The 23,521-nt window shown below is 41.7% G+C and overlaps 1 protein-coding gene across 4 annotated transcripts in view; it reads left to right on the forward strand.

Annotated features, from left to right (window-relative positions):
* NKAIN2 (sodium/potassium transporting ATPase interacting 2) overlaps nucleotides 1-7,677 on the forward strand; it is a 748,339-nt gene extending 740,662 nt beyond the window's left edge. For 3 of the 4 annotated variants that reach the window (XM_006139449.5, XM_014581721.4, XM_075924075.2), the window contains 2 exons: nucleotides 1,629-1,772; nucleotides 4,443-7,677. In XM_006139449.5, the coding sequence (XP_006139511.1) occupies nucleotides 1,629-1,772; nucleotides 4,443-4,452 (154 nt within the window). In that variant the 3' untranslated portion in view covers nucleotides 4,453-7,677. The remainder of the gene's footprint in view (nucleotides 1-1,628; nucleotides 1,773-4,442) is intronic. The other variant, XM_014581722.4, reaches the window with a different exon arrangement.
* Nucleotides 7,678-23,521: the final 15,844 nt, after the last annotated feature.

Here is a 23,521-nt window from a genome sequence, read left to right on the forward strand (position 1 = left end):
TAATGGAAACATTAAACTAAATCTTGTAATTACTTTTTAGAAAGGAAACCTGCTGCTGAATTACCAGCCATTATTATTTACATGAGTCTGGTATTTACACTTTTGCTGGTTGTGGACTTTGTATTGGGAGGGTGCTCAAGACTTGGCCTTTTGTGAGGCATGCTAGTTTCTGGCAGGATTGTAGCAGTTTTAAATTAAAATAGCGCATAGCTCTCATTTCAGCTCAACCTCAGCTTTCCCTCTGCATATGTTCAAATAAAGATTTTTCACCTGCACTTTTGGAATCATGTTGTACATTTAGAAAATGTTATTTCCTTCCTTGTACTCGGGGTGGTTCATAGGTACTTAGAACAATTCTAATCCTATTTTTTCCTCCGTGTACTGTGCATTGCCATCAACATATGGAGCCCTCTAGCTGAGATATTATCCTATTTTCTTTATGCGCTCTGTGTTTCTTCTTCAAGACTAGTTGATTGCATTTACAGAGCCTCCTAACACTGAGTGGAGGGAATGCTGGAGCTGTAGAAAACAGAAGCCAATATACATTTGAAAGCATGTAGCTGAGACAAATAAATATATGATGAACCTTTAAAACTGAATTCTGTTTTATGGCTCTACAGCTTTTCTGCTTGGGTGTGTGTGATTTTATGGCACTGAAAGACAGAAATCAGTATGAAAGTTAATATTATTTCCAATAAACCCAGAGAAGGCATATTGTCATGTATCAGTGACAGTCAAACAAAGACATGTAATGTTTCCCTCTCACTGAGTAGTGTTTGATCAGGGTTCTATAGAATTCCTTCCTGCAATGTTTAACCATCTTTGACAACATGTAGCAACAGCTTTAAACTGCACACTGCAGAGGCAGGCCAGGAGCACACACGTGTGTATCCTGGAGCAATGCCTTGCCTTCAGCTCTGTTGATGTGCGCAGATCATTTTTAGATAGTGGAATGATAAATTCAAAATTCCATTTAATCATATTGCAGTATCACTAGTTTGTAGCATTTTTTTAAGACAATACTTAGTGGAAATTGCATCCCTTCAATGATAACAGAAGATTATAGTTGGTTGCTTTAAATTTTATGTCTATCTTTCATTTCCACATGGCTCTTGTCTACTGGAGAACAGCAATATTAGCTCCATAAGATTCAAGGGGAAAGTAATTTTAAAATAGCTAGACTTCACACTACTGTGTGTGGCCAAAGATTCTGTGTTTTACAAACAACCAACACCGCTGTGAAGTAGGTAAAGAATATGCACATATTGGTAAATAGCCTGCCAGCAAAATATAATCATCTCTGGGTAGGAATGTGACAGCTGTTTAACAGTGCACAGAAACACAACACAGCAATGCAGGAAGAAATATGAAGAAAAACAGTGAATTCAGTTGAAATTGCAGCCAAGAATTTAGATAGGCTGAAAGTAATTGCTCAACTCAGAATGTGGTTTTGCCAGTGAGGGTTACTATGCAGATCAAATTCTGACATGGGCAATTATATTCTTCTTGCCTATGTTGAAATCATGCACAAACCATGGGCTCATAATTGACCACAAGTGATGAAGACCTAAACTTTGTAACTTATGTGAAAACATCACAGTTCCCCTTAACACCATGTTGGGTTCTAGGCTCAGCACTGAACTAGAGGAAAGAGCACCACCTATTGAATCAGCAACACCACTTCCAACAGCATTGAGCTCTTCCTTGGAGGTCCCCTATCCATCCCAGTGCTGCTTAGTTTCTGAAATCTTCCAGGATCACAGCACAAGGCGGTATGTTTTCTGGTCATATATGATTAATCAAATCCCACTCTTCAAAGTATGTATAATTTCATCACTTGCAGGAATTGGCTAAATACATTGGACCAGATTGATCCAATTTAAGGAAATCTTTGAGTTGTGCAGAGCTGCCTTAGAAACTCTGACACCGTCCACTTTCCTGGCCTCCAGTGATAGCGAAGATTCCTAGTATAGAGGGAGTATGGCATGGGCATTCCTGCGTCCAGTGCTCCCAGGTTGCAGAAATAAACCCTTCAAGCTATGGGCAGCCTCATTTAAATTAAAGCATTTTTGTGGCTGCTATAATTTATGCCAGCCATCGAGGGTCCATAAGGGTGAACTAAAGCCACCTATGCAGTCTCCTTCCTCCATTCTTGCACTTCATGCAGCTCAGCTGGACCAGAGGATATGCACTATTGTGTCTGTGCAGAGAGAGAAGAGAGGTGGCCTTCCTCTGTTGTATTAGGTATCAAAGGCAGGATGTTTATTTGTAATTTATGTTGTAGTTGTGCCTATTGGCTTCAATCAGGGTGGGGGTCCTGTTGTTTTAGACACTGTTCAAAAACCAAGGACACGGTTTCTGCTCTGACAATATAAACTTTCAGTGATTTCATTTGAGTATGGCTGCTTCTGTGTGGTGCCCATAAGACTCACTGAATTGTGGCTTACAGCATGGATTTCAATAATGAGTGCAGCGATTCCTCCCCATCTATTTAATATTTTTGATCCTTTAAGGAAACCTCACAAATATTAGTTCCACCTGTGTAGTTCCAAGTATATTTATTAGCCTTCACCAGTAAATTGTTCACAGGAAGCGATGGATTTTGTGGATTATAATGAGAGAATTCCATCAACCTGAATTTTTATCTGTATTCTAAATATCTATTATGTTTATTATTGAAGTGCCAGCAATGTGCTCCATGCTGCACAAGACACACAACGCAGACAGTTGTGTACAAATCATTTTCCTCTCCTTCCTTCCTCACCATACTTGTTTACAAACTGTCTGACCATAGCACCAGGCTATAAAAGTTGCCAACTAAATAGAACCAAGCAGCACTGATGTTCATGTACATCCTTCCCATGCTCACATGGCTGATACCCCACAACACAGCTTCATGGCAATCTGTGTTGAAAGTGCCCATGCCCACTTTCAGACAACAGGGCAGGAGTGTGCCCACAGGCTTTGAATGATAAGATGATACAATAAATAGTCAAAAGATGGGAGAGCTGGCATGGAAGGCAAACTGAAAACTAGGAGCTTCTCTGTGTCACTGGAATTAGTGAATTAGTGCCAGTGAAATCCAAAAATAAAACAAAACAAACCCCTTGAGTTCTGGAACATGATTCTGCACTGTGTGACCATTTCTCTGGGAGAGTGTTGGAGGGAAGGAGATGTAAATAGAAAGAGAGAGAGTTTTTTCCCCATATTGTTCACAATAAACATGTTTGTTCAAGAAAAAAAGAGATAAAACAAAACATCGTCACTGTCTAATATTGAAGCCTAATGTGCTGGAGAAATTGTTCAGGCACAGTTCATCCTTAAGAAAAGATTTCCTTGTCATTCCATGAGATTTGTGAATCTTTGAGTTATCTGTCATGTCGATGCCACACAGAAATATTTATAGGCTTTTTGGTTACATGCAATTTACTTTCTGGAGGGACCTGAGCTATGAAATTCAGTTCAGGATCCAAATATCCCAAAGAATAAAGAGGTTTGGATCTAGTGACCTACTTTGGGCCATCTCTAGTTTGTTTGGCCTCCTTCCCTGTTCCTTCATTTCCTCTGCCTGCTGAAATTGCATGATCACTCTGCCTGTATTAGTCTCCTATTATAATGCTGCAGCTACATGTTCAGGTGACTGAATAATAATTTCACATACATTAGGTCAAAGAATTAATGTACATTGTGCCATTTACCATTCAGATTGTCTGAAGATCAGATATAAATCTAGTGTAGGTCTAATTTTCATAAGAGAGCCCCTGATGTGTAGCAGCCATCATAATGCCCAGTCCTTCACAGTGACTATGAATCTGACATGATGTGATTGTCTCTTTCAGCTGAAATGCCTTGATTAGAATTTATTTGTGTAATTTAAACTACTAGCAAAGTTTCACTCAAGTAAACGGCTGTTGAACACCTATCTAGCAAATGGTACCAATACAAGTTTAGTCATAGGCCTTACTAAAGTCATCAGGAGCTGTGCAGCTAAAACCTTGCACACTTGCTTTGCTGAGGCAGTCATAGGTGATTTGAGTATGCAGCCATTCTGTTCTATATACCAAGTCCATCTATTTTGCTGGATTACCATGGTTCAGGTCCTCCTCTAGGTTACACATGGTCAGCAGCTTGAGAGAATTATAAATACTGCTCCTACCCAAAATGGTTTTGAGAACCTGCTTCAAATACCTTGATAACGTTTTAAAAGATGCTAAAGAGATTATATGAGTAAATCACTTGCCCATGCCTTCTTTCTGTGCACATATGTATGCAATCTGTCTGAGCATGCAAACGGGCAGAGGAAGTGATCTCTGTCTGCAGGGAGGGAGGTTGTTGCAACTGAACTTTGCAGTCTAGTGGGTGTCTCACATGAAGGGAGGTGATACATCAGTACATTTGTGAGTTGATTACAAATATCTTTTTTTCCTGTGTCTCTCTTTTAGGTCAAAGTGAACACGGTGACTTCTGTGTGGGGCTGAAAGACCTTTCAAAAAACTTGTTTCAGGATGGCCCCATGTGTTCTACAAACAGAAAAAAAAACCCACCAACCTTTGTGTTTTAAAAAATGAGCATACACAGAGACAGAGAAACAAAAGGTGCATTCGACCTCTCTTTCCAACAAGTACAGGCAGAGATGTACATTACCCCCTTCTTGGATTTCCTGAATACACAAAAACAACTGCCAGACCTTTGGAAGGTTCAAAAGGAGAAGCATTAGTGCCATCTGCTGGCTATTACGTGTGTTTACTACCTTCATTCTTTTTAATTGAGTTATGAAATTATTTCATCTAATTGAGTTCTTTCTGGGACCACTTCAAGTAGCACCACGTCTCCTTAGTCATTACAATATTTAAAAAAATACCATGATGACCTTGTAACAGAAGCCAATAGACAGCAAGTTGTTTGCCCTAAAGGCTGTACAGTACATACTTGCCTTAACCCAACTAAATTGCACATCAGAGAAACTCAGTGCAGGCTTACTGAAGCGACTTCCTTTAGATTCAACATGCTGCTCTTAACTCTGAAAGATTGTGTGTGTGTGTGTGTGTGTGTGTGTGTGTGTGTGTGTGTGTGTGTGTGTGTGTCAGGGGAATAGGCTCTGTTGCTCAGCAGCACCAGAGCGACCGTGTATGAAAACTGCCAGCTGTCAGAGAAGTGCTTTACTAATGAGCCTTCACAGTGGTCAAGAAAACAAACAATTTATAACGCTCTAAAAAAAAACCAAATAGAGCTCTGGAGCTTTGGGAAAGGGGCAAAGGGAATCCCTCATTAAACCAATAACTGAACCTTTCAGAAATAAACACCAGAAACAGTGTTTCGTAACCCCACTGGTTTTATTTATTACACTGTAGGTGCTTTTATAACTACTCTAAATATACCTTTTATTAACTAAAGAGACATCTGCAGATTTCTATCAACAGAGGCCAGCTGAATATGTATTAGCTACGTTTACTCTTTTATATCTAATTTCAGTTGAAAACCCTGTAAGTAAGCATTCTTTTTTCTAATTGCACCAGAAGGGAGTTAACTTTTTTTTTTTTTTGGATGGTTGGTGTAGAGTAGAGAGAGACTAGCTGCATTGGTGAAATATTGGAGACCTTTTTGTGGTATATTTGGGGATATGTTGTGTGTTAGAATGTGTATTTTATCTTCCTGTATTATTGTGGCTGAAAAAAAACCTGTGCTGTTATGTAGTTGGCAACAAGATGCCTTTGGGGATTTTACTTAGTAGGTCAATGTGCTTATGACATATTCTGAACTCATAGGAACGTTTGTTTTATTCTGAATTTGATCTGTATTTTCAAGCACTTAGGCAGCTTTCATTAGGAAAAAAAATATTTTGCTCAGGCTTTTCAAGAACTTGAACTGTCATTCTTTCTTTGCTCAGAATCTGCACAGACAAATACATATGCCTGCCACATACACCTGAAAGCCACCTGTCCTTGAGGCATGAGGGTTCAGTGCTTGGAAAGGTACAAGTCATCACAAAGTTACTCTTGTCTTAGTTTGACAAACCTTCACAGTCTCTGTGGTTTATAGGTTCTGTTGCCCTGAGCACTAACTCTACTTATCCATTATTATAGAAATTGGCACCCTTTGCTGTGTATGCATGGATGTAACATGTCACAAACAATACATCTGGATAATGACAGTGTGGCAAGTATTTCCCACTGAAAATAAGATATAAGACAGGCTTAGGAACTATATTTACATTAATTCTGTAAGATTTTCTCTATATGTGTGTGTGTGTGTGTATGTGTGCATGTATGTATGTATATATAATACACACCTACATATATTGAGGGAAGCTGTATAACATTTTGGCTTGAACATGGGGCTAAGAGCCAGGATTTCCTGATTTTTAATCCCGGTTTCTGACAAGCCATGTGACTACAGACAAGTCACTTAGGCCCTGGACCAGCAAACCACTTTAAATGCTTAATGTCTTTTGCTAAATTGGGGTCTTCAAAAATTTTCCTATGTGGGTAACTAAATTTAGACTCCTAATCTATATTTAGTAGAGCTGGCTAGAAACTGGAATTGCCCATTCTATGAAAAATTCTTACAGCTCAAACTCTTTTTCATTATGACTCAGAAAAAAAAAAGCTGAAATTTCTGACAAATATCTGACAAATTTTGAGTTGGGCCAATTGAAACATGTTGTTCCTGTTGAACCATTTTGTTTTGATCATGCTGATTTATTTCATATTAACTTTTATATTAGATTTTAAATGTTTACAAATGCAGATAAATTAAATATAAAAGTCCAGATTAAATTAATCAAAATGTATAAAATAATGAAAAAGTCAAAAACAATTCATTTTCACTTCTTCCCATCAAAAATACTGTTCCAGTGAAACATTTTGAATTAAACACAACTGCATTTTTCATTTACATTTTTTTTTACCAGCTCCAGTATGTAAGCACCTAAATTGTGGCTTATTTTCAAGGATAATGAGCAGTCATGCCTTGCATTGACATTCCATTCACATTGAATGGGAGCTATATTTGCTCTGCTCCTTTGAAAGTTAAACAGTTTATTTAGGTGCCTCAGCATGGATTTAGGGCCCTAACTTTAGGTACCCAAGTTAGAAAATTTGTCCTTAACATCACTCTGTTTCAGTTTCCCCAACTATAAAATGGGAATAATAATAACTACCTCACACAGTGGTTGTGAGGATTAATTAATGTTTGTGCAGTGCTTAGAATTACTATGTAAGTGCTAAGTATTAAAAATAATGTGTGTATATTTATATATTGCATATGTACACACATATGTATACATACACTCAAATATATAAAGATATATACACATATATATAGTAGGCATTCATATTCCTGATTAAGTTGCAGTTAAAGCACTAGTATTTCAGGACTGTTGACTACTACACTAAAGGATGATGTCTTGGAAGCAGTTTGGAGCACAGTAGTGTGAAAATATCTGGAATGACATTTTTGATTTGTACAGCTGTATCCGCCTCAAAATCCAGTAAAGAATGTTATTTTTCTAGGCTGGGTTTTTGTTATAAAGCTAAATATTCAGAAGGCAAGAGTTACAATCCAAATGTGTCTTTTTTTTCCTTTTTGCGTTTGTTAATTCTGAATGTATTTTTAACAAAAGTGATTTTTTTTACTTACTAGTGTAATTTGCATTAAAAAATAAATGAAAAAAATATATAGGCTTCCAAGCTATTCATGGCCCATCTGGTGCTATTCACAATTTGCAAGAAACTTAGAATTACAGTTCCTGGCCGACAACAATCCAGCATGAGGACTCCTTTTAAATTTACAAGATGCCGCATGAATGTGTCAGTGCTGAAAAGAAATTGCCAGGTCATGACATCATTTTAACTGAGTCATAGGTAACACGTATTTTCATTATCTACTGACACTAAAAGGATCCTTTTACAAGGCTCACTGCAACAGATGCATTGTCATTTAGAAAATGTCTTTTTATTTTGTCTACTCATCAGGAATGTTAAGTCTGTGACAGGTTTACAGTTGCCAACAGTGCTAAGTACTGTATTAAGTAATCCTTGCTAAGAGGGAGCTATGTAATATGGATTTTTCCACAGCAGTTCATTTATTAAAATGCTGCTTCATTGCCCATACAGTGCAATAACACAATAAAATGAAAACCTGACTTAAGCAACCATGTCAAGGGCCTCACAAAAATTGGTTACTTAGATTACATGCTTAATAAAGGTGGCCCAGAATTGTTTCTTAAGATAGGCGATTGCTTAAGAGTAGCCTTTTACATGGGTATTTTAATCCTTTCATTATTATTCTGTGCGTACCCTCATAGGTACTACTGTGTATAAGTTACAATTCAGATACGTGAGAAGACAAGCTCTGTGACCCAGAAGGCTGGTTGTGGTACTAAGTTATTGTATAGCATTTTGGAAGGGGTTGGGCCAGACTATGAACAGTGTTCCCTCTAAACTCCATTGCAGCACGCTTCACAGGTGATTAATTAGCCCCACCCAGTCAGAGGCTCAGGGCTCCTTGCACGGAGCTGACTGACTGGTTGGGACTGATTAATCACCTAGGAAGCTGTGCTGCCACACAGTTAAGAGGGAACACTGACTATAAACTACAAATGCTATACACAGTGATTCCTGGTTGTATCTGGATGGGATTTAAGCTATTAACTCTGAAGCTGAATCTTTTAATCTTTTAAATATTGACAGCCACCCCGTGAAAACAGTGATGCACCTGCTCTCATACACATGAACTTCTATATATCTTCAGAATGCCAAACAAAATTCTTTGTAAAATCAAACCTGAAGGCCTGTATCATTTGTATTTTCCAAAAAGTATTAGTTGTCTGTATTTTTCTTTTTAAACTTTATTAATCAGAACACAAGTTTGTTCTTGAGAAGATGGAAGGCTCCATCTATAAGTTAATAGTGATGTTTGTTTTTAAGTGTAACCCTTATAGGGTATGTCTATACTATGGGATAAGGTTGAATTAAGATAGGCAACTTCAGCTACGTTAATTGTGTAGCTGAAGTCGAAATAGCTCAACTCAACTTTTGGAGCTGTCCATACTGCAGGAAGTTGAAGGGAGAACTGTCCCTTACTCCTCGTGGAAGCATCGACCGGAGTGCCCTCTTCACTAGACCCACTAATTCAAACCCTGGAAAATCAAGAGTGGCAGCTTCGATCTCCTCTGTAGTGAAGACATACTCATAGGTGGAATCTAACCTGGGATCTCTGGCTTAGTGCATAAGCCTCTACTGCATGAGCTAAAAGCCAGCTGGCTCTCGGCTAAGGCTGTAGAGCAAACTCATTCTTTCTCTCTGTAAGTGATGTAAGTACCACTACTTGGGACAGTGAACCATGCTCAGAAGGTGTGTGTGAGTTACATAAGCATTTTCTAATAGTAAGCTTAAGCCGGGCTGAAAGCAACTCATGCGTTCATCAGGTTTGTATTCTAGTCATTCCCTTGTTATTACAACACCTTCGTATTGTATATGGACTCTGACTCAATGCTGAAGAACACTGCTGGTTAGATGTGCTACCGGCAGCACTATATCAATTGTTCCATTACAACTTGAGAACAATGTAGATTGGATGCTGGATACACACATCAATCCATTCCAGAAAAGTGTATGTACTTTTAAATGTATCTAGTTCTTGTGACAAATGCACTTTAGACTGAAATAATCTGTTTATACATAGAACAAATATCATGTTGACTGAGTGCTGGCTAGCCTCGACCTCAGAATTCCAATAAGAATGCCAATCAGCACCAACTGGATTTATACATCTGTTCACTAGACTCTGGACTAAAGCACTGATGTGCCTGAATCTGGACTGAGGCAATTGGTTCATGGCAAAAAAGTGATCCCGTTCATCTGTCAGATGTTCTCCATTGTTTGGCTGCATCATAATGTTGTGCATGGATCATATCGGCATGTTTTGTAACTTGGAGAACGATGGCACAACATTAATGCTATATAACAACTAGCCATGTGGCTAAGTGATACACAATCAAAATATTTTTCTGCAAACAATGGGGGGAAATCCTCAACTATTACACAAAAACATTAGTTCCTGATAATATTGTATATATATTCCTTACATGTATCTTGCCACTAACTGCCTTTCCAGAAATCCAAAGTGTTTTTTAATATACACTCTTTCCTTAGAAGGTGCTTTATCTAGGCATCTGGCTCCTAAATCAAATGTAAAGTCTCTCTTTATGGGCCTGGTTCAAGCTAACTGAAGTTGTAGACAGTCATTCCATTGATATTGGTTGACTTTGGATCAGACCCTACCAAACATGCTACATTCTAGATTGCTCATTAAACAACCCAGTCATGCTGTCTACACAGTCATATTCCCCGCATGTCAACATTGACCTGTCCTTTGCTCGGCCTGCCCCTCACATAGTGACTAAGGGGCTGTGGGCCCTTAGGGAAGCCTCACTTTGTGAAAAATAGGGAGTAGCATCCATCTTGCTGGGGGAAGTCTGTGGATTCCATCACGTTGACGTTAATGGTGGATAGCAGCCATTTTGGGTAAGGGAAAAAACTTCAAAGCAATTGAAGACAGAAATCAATGAGACTCGCAATAAAACTTCAAGAGTTGGCAACACTATAATCACAATAACAATCAAGGACTTTCTTTTTCTCTAAAGTAAATCCTTGTTGGAATCATTTTCAAACATTTGCTAAAAGTTATCGTTCAGTGATCACAAAAAACTCATAAATAGCAATGATTACAAAATGAACGAGTGGGAAAATATATTAGTGAACAAGTTCACTGAATCAGACTCAAGCTTCAATCAGATAATATATAGGCTGCTTTTTGTGCTTTCCCTCACACACACACACACACACACTCTTTCAAGTGATTGGTTAAGGTTTGTATACATGTGTGGGAAAGCACTTTTATTCATGTGCAATTGAGCATATTTATATATCATTGATATTCATGCAACTGTATGTATTTACATTAGAAGTGCTGGCACCTCACCCTGCACGTACTCTAGCTGTGTGTGCTTGGTAATGAAGGCATTCTAAAACTACCTTGAAATCACTTTCCACTTCTCCCTACTATTCCCTAGTTGATAAATAGACCTCAGTGCTGGTGGGCCATGGCCATGACTCAGGCACTTTTTGGTCAGGACAAACCTGGATAGTGCTGCTACACCACACACCAGGTTGCAGTGCCACTCGCTCAGATTTAGAGGGAGTGTGGGTGTAGGGCTCTAAGATCAGAGAGGTCAGGATGCTGGTGTGGGGAAGGGATGGAGCCTGAGAGGAGAAAAGAAGGGTCAGGCATAGTGGAAAATCTCTCTCTCTCTCACACACACACACACACACACACACACACACACACACACACACACACACACACACACACACACACACACACACACACACACACACACACACACACACACACACACACACACACACACACACACACTTTAAATACAGCTCCTCCTCCAGAGAGCTTTAAAGCCCCAGCCATTTTTTCAGACATGCATTCTGTTTATAAAGGTTAGGCTCAGTACCTGTGGAGAGGAAAGGTGCAGGGAGGACCACACAGAGAGGCAGGAGGCATGTGGAGGCACCACATTTAGCTATTAAAATTGTGGCAGGGAAATCGGGGGTGCCTCCTGAGTGCAACCATGAGTCACCTGTGGATCCAATCTCAACAAAAATTACTCCATGTGACTTTATTTGGAATTCAGTTTCTGTGTTTACTACCTGTCTGTAACATTCCCATATTGTTAGTAGGTAGCCCTAGTTATATTTATGACAGCAATGAGGAACCCTAGACATGGACCAGAACTACATTGGACTAGGTACTGCACAAAGCAGAAAAAAGAAAGTTCCTGTTCCAAAGTGCTTAGAGTCTGTGTAATCTAGGCACTTTACCGGTGGGGTTACCAACCCTTCAGGATTATCCTGAAGTCTCCAGGAGTTAAAGATTATGTCATGTAATGAAATCTGCAGGAATTCATGCAACCAAGGTTGCCAGTCCTATTTACAGTAGAAATAGCAAAATGCAATAGCTGAGTTTACAGTCTAATATTGGATAGAGATGTAATGCAAAAAAGAGGATATAACACAAAAGTAGGGAAAGAATTTGAGGTGCAAGAAAGTAGATTATAGCTATAAAGGTATATTGTTTATTTGTATAAATGTGCACACTATGATAGTTCAGTTATATTTTAATATGAGCAAAATACGTTTGCTTGTTCTAGTTATTTATTTTCATATTGGCTATGTTGTGCTTTGAGGCCCCAAGATTTGGTTTAATTAGGTTAAAGTTTAGCATGCACTGGTGTGTTTTTACTATTATGTCAACAGCATAGGCCCTTGGCTATGGCAGTTAAATCAAAATACATTAAGAATGAGATGATCAAAGTATTACAGAAAACAAACCATTTTTGAAAAATCTTCACTAATTGGTAGATAATTACCAACTGGAAAACAAGGACAAATGTGATGTCATAAGGGGTCCAGTCTGCTTTAGCTGCTTTCCTTAGAGATGTGCCTATGTTTTATAGGTCACTTTTTAAAACTGGAATGATATGAACTTCATTGTCACAGGAGATCAGTATTGTGCCTTATAGATTAAATTCAATCCTGACCTGGGGAAAGGTCTATATCACTACTAAAGCCCTGTTTCTAGTGTTAAGTAGCATATATAGTTCATGCTGACTTTGTGAATTCACTCTAACAGTTCACTTCCTAGATGTGGTGAATCAGGCTCAGATTACTCAAAGTGTACAGGGACTCTAATCTCAGGAGGGTCCCTGATTAGCTAGTTGGTTTTTAACCAGCCTCACTAGTTTTCCTTCTTCACTGCGGGTTGCAATGTGAACAAGGGAGGTTCACATGTAACATGTAAGTTACACGTCGAAAGAAGTCCTAGGCCATTCCAATCATTGCTGCATGAGGCCACCAACAGATGATTCCACTACAACCTTCAATTGCTTTGGCCCCTTGGAGTGTTGCTGGCACAATACCCGGTTCTCATTCTCTGGGATGGCCTCAGTTTCCAATGTGGCAGCTCCTACACCACTTGGCATCAAAAAGCAGGCTGGACCCAAGGATTGCCAGCAAGGAGGACTAAGGAAGTTTAGGGAGTAAGGGGCTTCTGAGAGCTTGGGAGGAAGGGGTAGGGGGTTCCCTGAACTGAGTTCTTGGGAAGGGGTGGTTGTAGGGGTCAGGACAGGATAGGGGTCAAGCTGATTTGAGGGGAAAATGCCTAAAAGGGGAAGAGGATGGTCAATCTGGGGGGGTTGCCGTGGAGGAAAAGAGGAAAGTCAGGTTGGTGATGGTGGCAGTATCTGGAAGGGGGAATGGGCTGGTAGTAGAGACAGTGCATGGGACGGGGAGGGAGTTCAGACTAGTGGGATGGTGCCTCAGTCAGAGTAGTGGGGGGCAGTTCCTGGGAGAAGGGGAGTGAGGCTGGTGGGTGGGTGCCTAGAAGAGGAAGAGTGGGAATGAGGCAAGTGGAGAGATCAGTCGCTGGGAGACTAAGGGGATTTCAGATTGGTGGGAGCAGGCATTGTCACGTTTTCTGTCTCTCAGCGGCTACAGCCTGGTTTGATCCAGTCATTCATGATGCAGAGCAGGAAGACCAAATTTCCAAGTGAGTGGGATTGCAACTTGGCATGCTGGGTTTCAGTCCTGCTCACACTTGATGCCCAAGAGCTGGACTGCCTCTTGGCCCTTTCCCAAATGGCCATAGTGATCAGACACATAAGAGTAGGGCAGCTTCTCTGGTCCCTTTACGTGGCTCAGCTTATCTTTGGCTTGTTTTGCCTCCTTCGTAGTGCTATTATCATGAGCCATCAGAGTCACAGCCCCCTCTTCAGTGTCCCAGTAGCTAGGCAACACAGCCCCCAAGTCCACCTTTCTCTCCAGGGGAAAGAGAACCAGCTTTCCTGCTTGTTCATCTGTTGAATGAGCCCACAGTCAGTAGCTTGGAATCAGTCTCTTAGTTGTACTGATTTCAATCAATCTTGTGGCCAGAGCCAGCTGAGATTCCGGGCCCCTTTCCCTTAAGCGCCCATAAGGTTACTTTCTTAGCCTGCCTGTTTTTCAATAGGCAACAACCTGTTTCTGATTCAGGAGGCTCAGGCATCCAATTCACTAATGTATTCTCTCTTTTCTGGTTTGCATGGCCTCCAGCAAATTGGTCTCTACTTTCATCAGGACCCTTTTCACCTATAGCTGGGGAGCCAGCTGAGTTCAGTTCTAAATCTCACTTCATAAATACACACAAGAGATTAGCTCCAACTTAGCAAATGCTGCACAGAGCAAGAGAAAGTGGGTATTTGGGGTTTTTTAATCAAATCACTATATGTGATTGAATAAATTAATATGAGTTTTTATAATCTATCTCCAATCAAATAGTAGTAATTAGTGATTGGAGATAGTCTCATATTTATACATTGTCTCTCACATGCTCTGCCTCATTTAAGAAAGGTGGAGAGCCCTAAATTTCCATAGTGCACCGGGGCTACACAATTAATTAATCCAGTCTTGAAAGGAACAGAAAACAAAAGTTTCAGCTAACAACATCTCAGGGTACATCTAGACTGCAGAGTTTTTCCGGGATACCAGGAAAAGTTCTGCCACATCCAAGGAACGAAAAAGCAGATGCGGTGTTTTGGCATCCCTGTAAACCTCATTCTATGAGGAAGAAGGGATGTGTTGAAAGAGGCTTTCTTTCTGATATTTGGCCCAGTGTAGATGGGCCAATTGTCAGAAAGGCCTCTTTTAGAAGAAGAACAGAAAAAGATACACAAATTGCACTTCACAATTTGTGTATCTTTTTCCGATAGAACTTTGTAGTTCAGACACAGCCTCAGTAAACTAACAGATTCCTGTACAATACATGTTTATATATATTAACATGCTACACAACTTTTTACCTGGATACAGATATAAAGCAGCAGCTATGAAAGAACAACAACAAAAGACTGCAAATTGATGCTGTCACAAAAAGGATGATGGATTGATTCAATTAATCAGTCCGTCATTTCTAAGAGTTCTGCAGGGAGTTATTTACCAAAGCCATACCCTGTTTATTCTCTTCTCTGGAGAGTATACATTCTGTCATTTTTCTTCATTATTCTTCCTGTTTCATACATCAACTTTTGGAGCATATTCTCATCATGGTGTGTGGGAAGCTGCACATGTAAATCTCCCCCTCCTGCCATTTACTAATTTAAAGCTTTGCATTGAACACTTCCACTAGTACAGCCTGCAAGCTTTGTTTATTGCCTTTCTGACAGTGAGAAGCACTAAGCAAGTGTGTCAAATTGAGGGGGTTTTTATTATTATTATTATTTAATCTATGCTTTTACTATTTGATTCATGTACAGTAGATTTAGGCCCTGATCCAACAAAGCATTTAAGAGCATGCTTAATTTTAAGCATGTGAATACTCCTATTGAAGTCAATGGGATTATTTATGTGCTTAAAGTTAAATGCATATTTAAGTGTAATACAGACTCCATCATTATTATTATTCTAAAAACCACCATAGGAATGCGTACTTAGCCCTATCCAACCTTGGCACTGAAAATACCGGTAGATGCCGATTATTAGGTGTTTGTGATATTTCAAGGGTTAAATATAAAGAAATGATCTCTGAGGTGAGAAGGCATATACTCTAAAATGTGATCAAAAACACAAAGAAGGAACAATTGGCGTGTGTGCGTGTGTATTGGTAAGTGTAAATAAACACATACACACACAGATATATAGCAGACACACTTAGAAAGCTCATTCCAATTTTAGAGGTATAGTTAGTTCTAATAGTGTCTCTGATTTAAAAATATAAAAATATAAGGGATATCATTAGCACTAGTAATACTTCTAAAACCGGAATGAACATTCTAAGTGTGTCTGCTATATACGTATAGCTGAGATATGAGTGAGATTATAAAAAGTACACACGATCTAGCTTTACTCCACTAAAGTAAATCCAGTAGGTAAGAGTTAGGCCAGAGACTTCAGTGGAGCCATGAAAATGTATACTGGCTGAGGATGTACCCTAGCGTGTTTTTGAAAACCCACTCTAGTTACATATATACACAAACATTATATGTGGTGGTAACATTTGTGTTATGAAGGCAGCTGGGACACCAAGGACATTAGCCAGCTGAGTTTGCCAGCAGAGAAAGGGAGGTGTTTTTCTTCAACCTGCAAGTACTCTGCAAGGAAGAACCCACAGGCTGTGTCTAGACTGGCAAGTTTTTCCAGAAAATCAACCGCTTTTCCGGAAAAACTTGCCAGCTGTCTACACTGTCCGCTTGAATTTCCGGAAAAACACTGATGATCTCATGTAAGATTGTCAGTGCTTTTCCGGAAATATTATGCTGCTCCCATTTGGGCAAAAGTCTTTTTCCAAAAGACTTTTGCGCAAAAGGGCCAGTGTAGACAGCACAGTACTGTTTTCCGCAAAAAAGCCCCGATCGCGAAAATGGTGATCGGGGCTTTTTTGCGGAAAAGCGCATCTAGATTGGCCACGGATGCTTTTCCGCAAAAAGTGCTTTTGCGGAAAAGCATCCTGCCAATATAGACGCGCTTTTCCGAAAATGCTTTTAACAGAAAACGTTTCCGCCCTCGCTTGGGCCAAAACTTTGAAAGGTCTCAGTTCTGTCTTCTTCCTGTTCTACTCCTCTCATGGTACTGCAGAGAGACTACATATGCACCAGCAGCAAACACAATTTTCTACACTCTGGGTCCTAGTGGTGCCCCTCCACAGTCTGGCACCTGAGGCGACCACCTCAGTTCTCCTCATGGTAAGGCCAGCCCTGCTCCTATATATCAAAAGTGAAAATGAATCAGGTGACAAATTTAGGAAGGCCAGAGAAGGGCTAGTGCCTCTATAATGGAAATAATGTGGAGGCTCTGCCTTGTGCATACTCTACAGCATGAGAGGTTGGAAATCAAAGGGAGAGAGGGATGGAGCATCTGTCATCGGGCCCAGGTTTGAGACAAGGAACAAATCTCAGAGGGGCTGTAATGAGCCAGGGACTCTCAGGAACCTCCTTTCCTAGCATGCAACAGGCTGCCTCCTCCTCTCAGATTCCTACTACCTCCCCTCTTATCCTTTTCTCTCCTTCTTCCATCTCCCACTCCTGAGTTGAATCATTCTTGTTACTAATTATATCTAAAATCCAGTCAGTTTGCCAAATTCACTTGCATTTCTTATAGATATTATAAAATGTTGGGCAAATACATTCACTGAAATCTTCCAACAGTCGAGAAACTATGAAATCTTCCAACAGTCGAAGACTTCCCTTCCCAGCTTTCTAAAATCTAGTGCAGGCTTATAGTCTCTGTGGATTGGTATCAGAATGTATGAAACTTCGGAAACACCTGGGAGCCCACAAACACAACATGGATGAGCAGCTTCCTCAAAACAAGCACACTAATATCAGACTACCAAGGCAACTGCTGGCAGGTTTTTGACATATTTGGAGCATGCCAAAGGTTTGGGCTATAGACACAGAAACAGCCACTCAGTCGGCTTCACTTAAGGAATTAAGTGTAGAACAAACCCCTCTTTACCCCCATAAAGTATTGCAGGGAGTGTGTTTTAACTGTCACTGTTACACTCCTCGGGGACTCCATACAGCCATTTGTTTCATATGCTTTGGATATGGGATATGGACCAGGAATCTTTCTACTGAAATAACTGTTATAACGTAGAGAGGAACAAATCTTCCCCAGGATGTCGTGCCTGTTAACAGACTGGAGGATTGGGAATGTAGCCCAGTTATGTTTCATAGAAATATGCCTGCTCTATACCAAATAAGTGGGACTTGATTCTCATTTACACTTTGTACCACTCAGGGAGTTTAAAGAGACTTTCAAGTATCTGCTAATTAATTTATGTCCACTTTAAGGTTCCTTTACATTTCTAGAGGGGAGTCAAGGGGCACTTACATTACTAGAGGGGAGTCAAGTATAAATGAGAATCAGGCCCAGAGTATTTAACTGAGAGTTATCTAGCCACTGAAGAGCCTGACTCAGCATTCATGTTGCCAACCACCAGATCAAATTCAGTGATGAATCTTGTTCACGTGCCACCTAAGGCACATTTTGCATGTGCTAAGAAGACTAATCCACCCACCCAGTTCAAAAATATATCTAAATATTCACCATCCAATGCAAATTAGCAATTGGTGCAGTGGCTGGTTTTCCAAGATAGATAATCAGTTAATCTAGAGACTTGGGAGAGGGATTTTTCTGACCAAGCATGACTGTGGAATCTTACCAATGAATATTGGAAGTATAACAAATCTTCTTAGCCTTGTAACAAGTGGGCTGCAGTTTAAACTCCTGCACATAGGGTCAGGGATATGTGGGAAAGTAAGTGAAAAAGGAAAATAAAGCAACATAACCATTATAACCTAAAAGAAGCAGATGAAGCACTTCTAGAAAAAATAGCAGCAACAGACAAAACACAAGACCTGATAGTAATGAGGGACTTTAACGCCTCAAACGTCAGTTGGAGAAGTAATACAGTAAAGTACAAAATGTCCTGTAAGTTCTTGGAAGGTATTTAGGATGTTTTGTTTCAGAAAGTGAGGGATGTTACCAGAGAGATGGCCATTTCAGACTTGATTTTGAGCAACAGGAAGAAATCAGTTTTTTATCTGAAGATAGGAGGCAAGTCAGATGAGAATGATCATGAAGTGATACATTTCATGTGTCTAAGGAAAGGAAGGAGAGCAGCAGAATAAAGAATTCAAAAAGAAGACTTTTAAAAACTCAGAGAACTGGTCTGTAAGGTCCCTTAGGAAGAACACCTAAGGAATTAAGGTGGTATCAGGTCATTCTTTGGTCAGTTATGTTAATCATTTCTTAAACCTACTAGCCAATTAGCCCGTCATAAGACGGGATTTTCAGGTCTTCTCTCCTGAGCTCTCTCGCTCTCTCTCTCTCTTCCTAGTGCCTCCCCCGCTCTCTCTCAGCTCTCCTCCTCTTCCTGCCTCTCTCTCCGTCTCTTTCTTTCTCTTCTCTCCCTCCTGCCTCTCACTCTCCCTTTCTCTTCTCCTCCTCCTCCTGCCTCTCTCTCCCCGCCCCTCTTCCCCTTCTCCTTCCCTTCCCCTTCCCTCCCGCCGTGGCACTTGGCTGAGTGATGCCTGCTCAGCTGGGCTGCCGCAAGGGAGGGGAGCGGGGCGGTGACGTACACGGCTGGGGCTGGGGCCATGTACATCACCACTCTCCCTTCCCCTCCCATCCCGGTGGAGCCCAAACAGACCCTTGCACTGCTGACTCCCCCAGCGGCCCAGCTGAGGGGCGTAGCACTCAGCTGAGTGCCACAGCAGGAGGGGAAAGGGGGCGGTGACGTACACGGCCCCGCCCCCTGGCCATGTACTTCACCGTCCCATCCCTATCCCCTCCCTCCACGGCAGCTCGGCTGAGTGTTGGCCCAATGGCCTGGCTAAGGGGCGCCCACTCAGCGCCACGGCAGGAGGAGGAAGGGGGGCGGTGATGTACATGGCCCCGCCCCCTGGCTGTGTACATCACCGCCCCGCCCCCCTTCCTGTCCCACCAGGGCTCAGCTGAGCGGCGTAGCGCCAGCACCACTCTGCTGGGCCCCGCGTCAGGGGAGCAAGCGACAGCAAGCAGCCATTTCGGGTCCGGCTGCGGCCAGCTCTGCTTCCCACCCCCTCTTCCTTCCGGCAAGCCCCACAGCCCCCCCGGGTCCCGCCCCCGCCAGCACTGCTTCCCTCCCCCCTTCCTCCGGGCCCCCCCATCCTCCCCTACAGCCCCCGATCCCCCCCAAGTTCTGCTTCCCACCCCCCTTCCGGCCAGCCCGCCCCCTTCCCCTCCCTGTGTGGCGCCCTGCCCCCCTTCCCCTCCCTCTCCCTCCGTGGTGTGCTGCGCCACTCCCAGCTGAGAGGCGCTCCCGCCGGGCCCTGGCAAGGGAGCAAGCAGCGGCAAGTGACCCTTTGGGGTCCGCGCTCCCCACAGCGGGCCCGGCTTAGGTGGGCCCTGCGGGAGCGGCGGTCAATGGGGCCCGGGGTTGCAAGCGGCTGTTTGGGGTCCGCGCTCCCCAAAGGGCCGTTTGCCGCAGCTTGCTCCCCCGCCGGGGCCCAGTGGGAGCGCCGCTCAGTTGGGAGCGGCGCAGTGCACCACAGCACACCAGGCAGGGAGGGGAAGGGGGCGGGGCAGGGCTGGCCAGAAGGGTGGTGGAAAGCAGAGCTGGGGGGGCAATTGGGGGCTGTGGGGCTGGAGGGGAGGATGGGGGGGCAGAAGAAGGGGGGAGGGAAGAAGCGCTGGTGGGGGGGAATGTCCGGGGGACCGTGCAGCCTGAACCGCTACGGAGTGAGGGGAAGGGGGGCGGGCCGCTAACATACACGGCCAGGGGGGCATCACAGACGCACAGACATTGGGCTACTATATATATGATGCCCTTGTATGGCTAAATTGAATTCTTACAGGCCTCAGCCTGTAGGCTTTGCATTTCAGCCCTACTTACTTAAATACCTAATCCATGGCTATTGCATCTGATTACTGATCAGTTTTATACTTATATCATCCAAACATTGCACAACACACAATAAATAGATGCTAAGATAAAATAATTAGATATAAATGTTATTGTCACCCTTGTATTTTCTCTCATCTTCCTCCTTCCACTTGACTGTTTAGGACCCTCCCTTACTGAGTCATGTTAAATAGTAGTCTCTGGGGAAGGACTGTGACTTTGCTTGGATTTGCAGGGTATAAACATGCTCTGTGTTGATGAAATTCATTCTCCAGGCTAGTGAAGACAAAAATGTACTATTCTTGTGGATGAAAATGCTTCCAAGGGGCCATATGATGTTGAAATCAAAACCAAATTTCACCAGGACACACAAAGGCCCTTCTTCTCAGAGAGGGCTTTGTCCCTGTGAAATTTCAATTTCCCATACCAATCCATTTTGAATATAGAATTCTTCAACACTTCGGCTAACCCACACTCCAAAACAGAATGGCTCCTATAGACACATGGTATTTATGCAGGGTTTTCTACCAGTTCAAATAACACTGGTTCAATTCTCTACCAAAGAGTAGGCCTATGAAACCAGATTTCAAGTCCTGTGTTGATCTCTAGTACACTGCTTTATTACAAAAAAAATTAGCTGGCAAACTCATCTTTGAAATACACTGGTCACTGTTAGAGAGATTTAATGGCAAGAAAATAACTTTAATAACTTTCAGATTCCTCCTTTAACTGCTGTAATACAGTCTGTACAGCTGATTGCTAGGTTGTCATTTTTAATGAAGTTGAAAACATGCTGACAACTCAGTAATGTTTTCTTTTCAGCCCTACAAATGCTGTAGCAACAGATTACAGCCAGATTGAAAGTGCTTAACAAGAGCATTACAAAAAGGAAAGAACAATTGGACATGTGGGGAGGGGAGGAGAAAGTGAAAAACATTAAAATAAATTAAATTAATGAAAAGGAAGAAGGAAAGAGAAGCCAATCCAATACACTTTATTACTTTAAAATTTAGAACTACAATAGCAGAAAAACAATTCAGTGATGAATTCCCTTTATGGTTCCTTGTACCAATTTGTAAACTGTCTTTCTACTTCCATTATTCTCTCCCTGGGGGGAAAAATGGATGTATGAACTTCTCCAGACTATGAGTGTTAAATAGAACAAAGCATCACACATTTCACATGAGGTATTCTGTGCAAATGTACAATTCTTCTGAGTTTAGGAATAACTGCAGTACTCTAATTAAATTTATTTTTAATTGTGTGTGTCTTGGAATGCTAAAAGCCCAGCTCTGGGTCAAAGACACTCTCTAAAACAAACACAAAAATCAGCTGTTATTTGCATTTTAAAAAATGAAAACAAAACGTAGTTAAATCCTTCCGTGATGTTGTGAAGGTATTTTAATCATAAATGGCTGATTGGAGAAGTTGAGTGCAGGAATGCCAATTAATTATGGTATTTACATATTAGTCTGCACAGATCATTGCAGAGTTTGAGGGGAAAGAAATTGTTCTAATTATTGTAGATCCCTGTGACAGGTCAGGACCCCCTTAGAACTGTTACCTGATGTTTTGAGACCCCACTGAGCCTATTTTCTCTTTCAGCTTGGTCCCCCAGTACCCTGTTTTGTTGAGTCAGACATGCTAGCCTGCTGCAATACAGACACAGGGTCGGGGATATATCTTCAAACCTGTGGACCTTAACTAAAAACAGCACAGCAAGATACCTGTCTCTAGCACTCAAGAACATAGCTCCTCTGGGAGCTGAACCCTAGATAAATCCATTTTATGCTGTATAGAGATCTATACAGTGTAAGCTCATGAAATTCACCCTCTTTCTCAATGTAAAGAAAAATATGCACAGACTCCTTGCCTAACAATTATTTACGCTGGGTTTACTAATAAACAAAAGTGATTTTATTAAGTACAAACGGTAGGATTTAAGTGGTCCTAACAGATAGCAGACAAAACAAAATAGGTTACAAAGCAAAACAGAACACACCAACTAAGCTTAATACTATAAGGGAAATGGTAACACATAAGTTCTCACCCTAGATGTGGTTCCAATAATCTGTGTACAGACTGGACACTTTTCTAGTCTGGGTCCAATCTATATCTCTTTTTGGCTTTAGATGTTTCTAGCAGTCCTCTTGGTGTGGTCTCAGGAGAAAACTGATGACCTGGATTAGCTCATTCCCCATTCCTAAATAGTATGACAACATTAATAACATAGTACGTCTACACTTGCGCTATTCCGATCACCAGCCGATTCGAACCAGGAAATGCACTCTGCGACGCATTAGTTTGAATCAAACCCCTTGGTTCGAACTAACATTACTCCTCATTTATGAGGGAGTAATGAGGAGTAACGTTTGTTTGAACCAAGGGGTTTAATTCGAACTAACGCGTCCCGGAGCGCACGTCCTGGTTCGAATCAGCTGCGAGCGGAATAGCGCGCAGCGAGATTATGCCAATGAAGTGCAGGATATTTAAATCCCTGCTTCATTAGCAATTTTGGTCAGCTACATTTGCATCTCTAGTTCAAACTGGGGAGCAAGTGTAGACGTACCCACAGGTTTATACTTCATACTTTTATCTTTAAATACTGGAACGATACATGCACATAAATAGGATAATCATATTTAGGAGACTACAGCTTTTCCAATGATAGCTCACATGAAGTATCTTGCATAAAGCTTATTCCTTTTGTGTCATTTTCAGGGGGGAGGGAGAAGCAACTGCCCCGGTGCCCAGAGTCTAAAAGGGCCTGAAGATCTCGGCCACTGCAGTGGTGCCCAGAGCACTGGGCCCTTTGAGTTGCTGCCACCATGCATTGAGCTCCAGACAGCACTAAGAGCTGGTGGTGATAAAAGTTGGATACCCCAGACCCGCTCCTTCCAGGAGCATAGAGCCACCACCCCCATCATCACCATCACCACTGTCCAGGGCCTGGCTTGGCTGTAAGCTCTCCTGGTCATATTCGTAAACATATTCCCATAAAGAATAAGAAATATCCCAGCACAATTCCTAT

The sequence above is a fragment of the Pelodiscus sinensis genome, chromosome 3, assembly GCF_052426305.1.
Source record: "Pelodiscus sinensis isolate ZL-2025 chromosome 3, ASM5242630v1, whole genome shotgun sequence".
Taxonomy (NCBI): Eukaryota; Metazoa; Chordata; order Testudines; family Trionychidae; genus Pelodiscus; species Pelodiscus sinensis.